This window comes from Frankliniella occidentalis, unplaced genomic scaffold (assembly GCF_000697945.3).
Source record: "Frankliniella occidentalis isolate FOCC.00 unplaced genomic scaffold, Focc_3.1 Scaffold158, whole genome shotgun sequence".
NCBI lineage: Eukaryota > Metazoa > Arthropoda > Insecta > Thysanoptera > Thripidae > Frankliniella > Frankliniella occidentalis.
The window spans coordinates 477799-483875 of record NW_026267284.1 but is presented as its reverse complement, the minus strand read 5'-3'; the positions used below and the strand labels follow the sequence as shown (position 1 = coordinate 483875).

The following is a 6077-nucleotide window of genomic DNA, read 5'->3' as shown; positions in this document are numbered from 1 at the left end:
AAGGAAATTTCCTGTATATTACGGTTGCACAGAATTCTTTGCATTATACGAACAAATTCTTTGTAAAAGATTTAGAGTGCACTGTGAAAAATTGTCGTTCCGGGTACAGACAAATTTTCCATGATGGTAGATGTCGTACAATTTCAATTCAAAATTGTAAAATTTACAAGCCCTGCGTATCAAATAACGAGAAAAATTGGTTGGTTGTTCATGTACGACTCGTTTTGTTAAATGGGAAATTACAAAACATATCGTACATGTACAAAAATACTTTTCACAGTATGTGTTTCAAACGGCGAGCAGTTAACTTGCCGAGAGCCCCTGGCCCTGGTAGCACAGAACGACGAAGGTTACGACGTAGGGCGCCCCCGTCACCGAGAAGAGGTCGAAGTAGCCCTGGAGTATGATCATGAGCATGGTGACAGTGGGCACCACGAGCATGAGCATCATGATGAGGGTGAAGGTCTGCATGAGCGACCGAAGGTTGGCGCTCACGTGTGCCAGCTTCACATCCACTATCGCCACCTGGCAACGTGTTTGATGTACAAAATAATTCATAAAACAACAGAAATATATTTTTAAAAAGACGTAAAATTGCAGTAGTGCGGCCTAGTCGCGTCAAGATTCACAACCTCTCTGAGCTTCTCGGGCGTGTCGGCGGCCGCGGCCTGGTCGGCGATGACGTCCTGCAGAACGACCTGTATCTTGTTGAGTATCACGTACATGAAGAAGAAGTGGCACGTCGGGTAAGCGAAGGGGTAGGCCACGCACATCTGCACTATCCACCCGATGACCACCCACTCCTTGCCAGGTGGCCACGGCGCCAACTTTAAGTCCAGTTCTTCCTATGTCCAACAAACCAACAAAAAAAACATCCCAGAACGACGTTTATTTTGTCATTGTGGCGTCGTATTGATAATATCGTGTCAGCATCCGTTTCCTCACTAGACGATTTAAAGCTGTATGACAACTTTTCTGAGGTTCTTTACCTGTGAAAACATAAAAGGCACTGCGATAGTTGCAACATTGGCTGTAGACCACCATTTGCCCGTCCGTAGACATAAATTGATGAAATCAGCCGTGTCCTCCAACTGGCGCTGAAATGCAGAAGGGCATTGATGCGGAGCATTATTAAATATTTGGCGCAGTTCAGAACGCAGATGTATGCGGTCGCGTCACGAACCATTACCCAACCCACTCCCGTTTTGAACTGTCATGGTGTTCTACAACACCCCTTTCGTCAAGTTCATAGGCATCTCTCAAAGTTTCCCGAGTGTTCTGATCGGCTACCCGAGCTGCAGATCTAGTGGACCTGTCTTTTGTTCTCGCTGCCAAAACAGGATGATCGGAATAGCGGAATCCTCGTATTCTATCGTACTACTACTAAAATACCCAGCTTATTATAAGCTTTCCCCGTGCCTACCCTCTTCCTAGCGATGCTGTCGGGCGCCATGCGCTTCCCAATTTCAGTAAATCTGACAAACACTTCGTCCAAATGAGGCCGCCCGTGGCTCATCATGAAGTGCAGAGTGTAGATCATGGCGACGAAGGCGAGGGACATCCTCGCCCCACGGCTCATCTCCACGAAGGTCGAACGGGTGTACGAGCCCCCGATGAGGAGCGATGTAAAGGGGAACGACACCAGGAAGGACCACTGAAACGGCACGAATAACGCGTCGAAACGATATGTTCACTGGAAATATGCTGGAGTCAGATATCTTGTCTCGGGAATTGGTGTTGCGAGCGGTTGCGAGAGGCGGTACCTTGGCATGCGACAGCAGCACGCGCCAGAAGCGCGAGTGCCTGTTGTTCGGCGTGTCGACCGTGCTGTGAATTTCGCGGCAACTTTGGTACTCATCGAACATCCGCTCCATTCCGCAGCAGGTCTGTGTGCAGCTCAGTTGTTGTGAAGTAAATCGCAGCAGCGCGCTAGCGCATTGCTGCACCGACTTCCACCAATCGTGTCTGCGTTGAAGTGCCTGCTCGGGCTCCCGGGCTCTGCCTGTGCCCACACATGTGCCTCTCAGGCGTTTCACTAAGCTTTATTGATCTTATCAATTTTTTTTGAGGTGTTTCCCGCGGAGCATCGTGAGTTATGAATGGAGCTCACCCTCTACGTCTTGTCATACAACGACTGCATCCGATCTTAATGTCATGGCTTATTCAAAATTAAAACAAAACCCCCTGCTTATAAAGCTGGGAAAAATTCCGGTGTTTAGGCTAAAACAGTTTTTAGACACTCCCCATAAGGCTGTCTTCACCAGAGGAGAAGGACCCCCCCCCCTTTCACTCTCTATATGGCTCAGAGCAAGCCCTTGAGTGTGTGGCTGGCGGGCTGGAATGTTTGGTAGAGAGACTCAGAGTCTCTCTGAGTCTCTCTAAGTGTTTGGGCACCACTGCCCCTTCCCCGCACGAGGCGGGCGGCAGAACAGAGGGACAGGGAAAGAGGGGGGTGGGGGGCGGGGGAAGCCGCATAACTCAAAGCGCAGCAGGAGGGCGATCGGAGAGCTCCCTCCATGCGATTCGCCTGCGTGGCCTGCGCCGCCACGATACAGCTGCGCTCAACTCAAGACTGTGCGCATTGGCTTTGTGGTCTGACCGAGGGGACTGTCTAGTTCTTAGCCCTGTGGACTATTTTTTAGACAGTCCCCTAAAGACTGTCTCTACCAGAGGGCACCTCTCTCTCCTCACCCCTATTTTTTTACGTGAAATGTGGTGTGAGGGGGGGGGGGCAACATTTTCCCCCTGTCGCGAGTCTTGAGTTGGAGCTGGATGGTTCCTAAAGACCAAAAAATTAACTTGGAAGCGTTCAGCTCCCCTGCCTGACCTCTTTCTCTCTCAAATAAATAATAGATGAAACACGGCCATTGGGGTGGCCCCTATAAAAACATCAATGTATTTGTATGTTTCTGGACACACCAAGGACCCTACACTACAACTGAAAATTTGGCGGTTAAAATAAAAGAGGGCCCACGAACCCTGGACATTCTGTAATTCTGCACTTAGGCTACTGTGCTGCAATTCAGGCGTGTGGGTTGCCTGCCTATTTGGTGCCTGTTAGGAGTCCAGGGACGCCATGATTCGTTTTTGGAGCAGGCAGCACACGAATCCACCTACGTGCGATACAACGTATAATTACAATGGAAAGCCATGGGCAACACTGTAACTTGGCCTGCAATTTTTTATGAGTAACTCGCCTGGTATGTTAATGATATGGCATTTGACAAAGAGGGGCGGGCATTTCACCACTTGTCTTAAAATGACACATTTCTCATGATCGCTTCTTTGAGCATGTCGTCCACCAGGTCGTTGTGTTCCTTGTGGAAATCCTTCCACGCAGGACTTGTCATGACAACGCCAATTTTGTCCACCGCGACCGACAAAGCGTTCTTCTTCAGGAGCACCGCGTTTACCTTGTCTGCCAGGACGAGCGTATCTAGCACGTTGGCGGTATTCACCTGTTGACAAATAGTTCCGTCAAATATTATTTTAATCATTGAAAGTTGTTGATTATTGATTTTTCTTTGTTTACTTTTTGCAACCGGCTGACACCCAAAGGCAAAAAGTTATGAAAGTTTCCCGTTTTGATAAAAATTCCAGTTCTGATAAAGTTTGCCGGTTGTCGACTTCCAACAAGTCGATTGACGTTTGCGAAAGATCAGTTTGCCGTTCAGCATAGCCCCATTCTCTCTGGGGCTCGACGTGACGACGGCCGCGGTCGTCGTGTTTCTACTAGGTCACCTCGTACACGACACAATAAAATAAACTAGCCTTCTACATACGCCCCACGCCTCGCCGCACTTACACTTGAACGCAAGCGAGTACTTTTTGCAGACTCTCCAGACTGTTGCTCCAGCTTGCCGCCCGGTTTCGCTAACCGAGTCGTTTCGTATGCTTGCCCCAATTGAGTCACTAAAACCCCCCAAGTTTTAATTTCGCCGATTAACGTTCCACTTTTACTTTTGACAAGTAGATTTTAAGTATTATCTAGATACCTTATCGAATTTTGAACATGCAAGTTCCTTGCCTTTGCGCCAGAATATTTTGAGTCGGACGTTCTTTACCGACCGGCCGGTAATTTTTTTTTTTTTTTTTTGGCATTATAGTGATTAGAATGAGCGTTAGTCGTACCTTATCGAACATTTCCCTTTGGCATAGGACTTTGAGGCCTTCTACTTGGTAGCGGTCTGCTATCAACATCACTTGCAGCTCCATTTGCTCGAAGTCTTGCACCTGCCCCGAATAAAGGTACTCGAGGAACTTCTCGAAAGCTTCGGGCCAGGGCGCGTCCTCGACGGTCACCTGTAAAGTAAAACGTAACGGATACAATCAGTCGAAGTTCGTGCGTTGCAAAATGACCACGAAACGCTCGACGAAACGGCTATGCGCGATATGTCCCAGTCCCAGTGACAATTAAAACGCAGTCAAGACGATATGCAATCCAATCGTTTGATGAAATTACATCGATTCGCCATGGGCGAACATGGGTGATATCGTTTTAAAATGGCATTTCCCACTATCGTCCCTCACTCACCACCATCTCCTTGGCCTCCTTGAAGTCCAGAGTGAACATGCTGCGGAACACCGGGCTGCGCGCGCAGAGCACCTGCTTGTGCGCCGGGATGGCCACGTCCCCCAGCAGGAAGGTGACCTCGGCCAGCTCGCGCATGCTGCGCAGGCGCGCCCAGTCGGCGCACGGCCCGCACGGCGTGTTGCGGTAGTGCGTGGACACCCGCGCCGCGAAGCTCACGTCGTGCAGCTGCAGCGTTGGGGGCGCGAAACGAAACGGCATTTAAAAATTTAGGAGTCATTATCCATGAGGCAGTTAAAAATTGGTATCGAAAAAATGTCGCCGCGATTCATAAACGACACATGGCGATATCATTTCAATATCGATTCTATAAATATTGTTTTGAATGCCGTGCACGAGTTGTTCCCCGTGGCAAGCCGCGGGTGACACAAGCCCTCCCTACCGCCGCACCTCGGACACCTCGTCCACGACGAGCAGCTCCCCGTCACCCTTGAACAGCTTCTTGACCGTGGAACCTTTGACGGCGGCGCGAGCGTCGAATCTCGTCGACACGACGACCTCCACCTGATATCACGTACAGACCGTTGAGAATATGGCGGAATATCAGAAAGCAGTTTGAGTGTTGGGATTTGCAAACAACGCGGGCCACCTTGATGCAGAGGTTCTCGGGCCGCTCGGCCTGCACGTTGTGCAGCAGCAGCCGCAGCGACGAGTCGTCGTCGTCCTCGGGGTCGCCGACGCGCACGTCAAGCGTCCAGGACAGGCCGGCCGCCGGCGACTGGTAGCGGATGAGCGTGGTGGCCTCGCCCTCCACCGAGTCCTTGTAGGCCCACTCGCACTCCAGCGTGCAGAGGCGCGTGTGCTCCAGCGGCTCCCGCTGTGGCTCGTCCAGCCGCCCCACGGTCCGCGACTCCTCGGCCGAGTCCTGGGGGCGCACCGGTAAGCGTCGCCGTCCCTCTCCCTCCACGCAAACCCCTCCCCCTCTCCCCGATCGATTCTTTCGCTCCGCTGCTCACCAGCACCGGGCCGTCCTCGCTGCTGTCGAAGACCGTGGATCTGGAGAGGCCGTCTGATGCCTCGACGTCCCCCATGTCCACGCCGTCTGATAAGCTATGTGCCGCGCCCACTGTTAGAAAATACCACGGTGCTCGACACAACAAGACCGCCAACAACCTCGCCGCCCAGCCCACGCGGGGAAATGCAACAATGCCTCGATAACTCGGAAGACACCGGGAAAACCATGTTTTGTATTTATTACTCCATTTTATTTTCGGCAAAACAGTTGTTTGAACCAGAGTCTATCTAGCCGTTGACGCTGCGGATCATCTGCAAGAACGAGTACCACTGGCGCATGGAGTCTTTGAACACGGGGAGCGTCACTCCCCCCAAGAGTGGGACGCGCACCGAGCAAGCCTTCTGCGCTCGAGTCATCATGTTGAGGATGACCCTGAGTGAAACACGACCAACACGACGGTCAAATACTGTCGTTCCTTTGAGAACATGACCATCAAGCTCATCGCCCTCGGCACCACACCCACCTGCGCAC

At 51.3% G+C, this 6077-nt stretch overlaps 2 protein-coding genes across 6 annotated transcripts in view; both read right to left on the bottom strand.

Moving 5' to 3' along the window:
- The window catches only part of LOC127750252 (uncharacterized), a 3748-nt gene extending 1637 nt beyond the window's left edge, over positions 1-2111 (bottom strand). Inside the window, exons 1-5 of the mRNA XM_052271360.1 lie at positions 1764-2111; positions 1424-1654; positions 990-1097; positions 633-845; positions 313-525 (exon numbers count right to left, since the gene is read on the bottom strand). Of these exons, the coding sequence (XP_052127320.1) occupies positions 313-525; positions 633-845; positions 990-1097; positions 1424-1654; positions 1764-1874 (876 nt within the window). The 5' untranslated portion in view covers positions 1875-2111. The remainder of the gene's footprint in view (positions 1-312; positions 526-632; positions 846-989; positions 1098-1423; positions 1655-1763) is intronic.
- A 189-nt stretch (positions 2112-2300) lies between these two features.
- LOC113216068 (speckle-type POZ protein homolog) overlaps positions 2301-6077 on the bottom strand; it is a 5294-nt gene continuing 1517 nt past the window's right edge. Inside the window, exons 1-6 of one of the 5 annotated variants that reach the window (XM_026435769.2) lie at positions 5548-5822; positions 5181-5456; positions 4982-5095; positions 4535-4759; positions 4132-4302; positions 2302-3458 (exon numbers count right to left, since the gene is read on the bottom strand). In XM_026435769.2, coding sequence (XP_026291554.2) covers positions 3255-3458; positions 4132-4302; positions 4535-4759; positions 4982-5095; positions 5181-5456; positions 5548-5622 — 1065 coding nt within the window. In that variant the 5' untranslated portion in view covers positions 5623-5822 and the 3' untranslated portion in view covers positions 2302-3254. Of the gene's footprint in view, positions 3459-4131; positions 4303-4534; positions 4760-4981; positions 5096-5180; positions 5457-5547; positions 5823-6077 lie in introns of those variants that run through there. The other 4 variants (XM_052271348.1, XM_052271351.1, XM_052271350.1 and 1 more) reach the window with 4 other exon arrangements.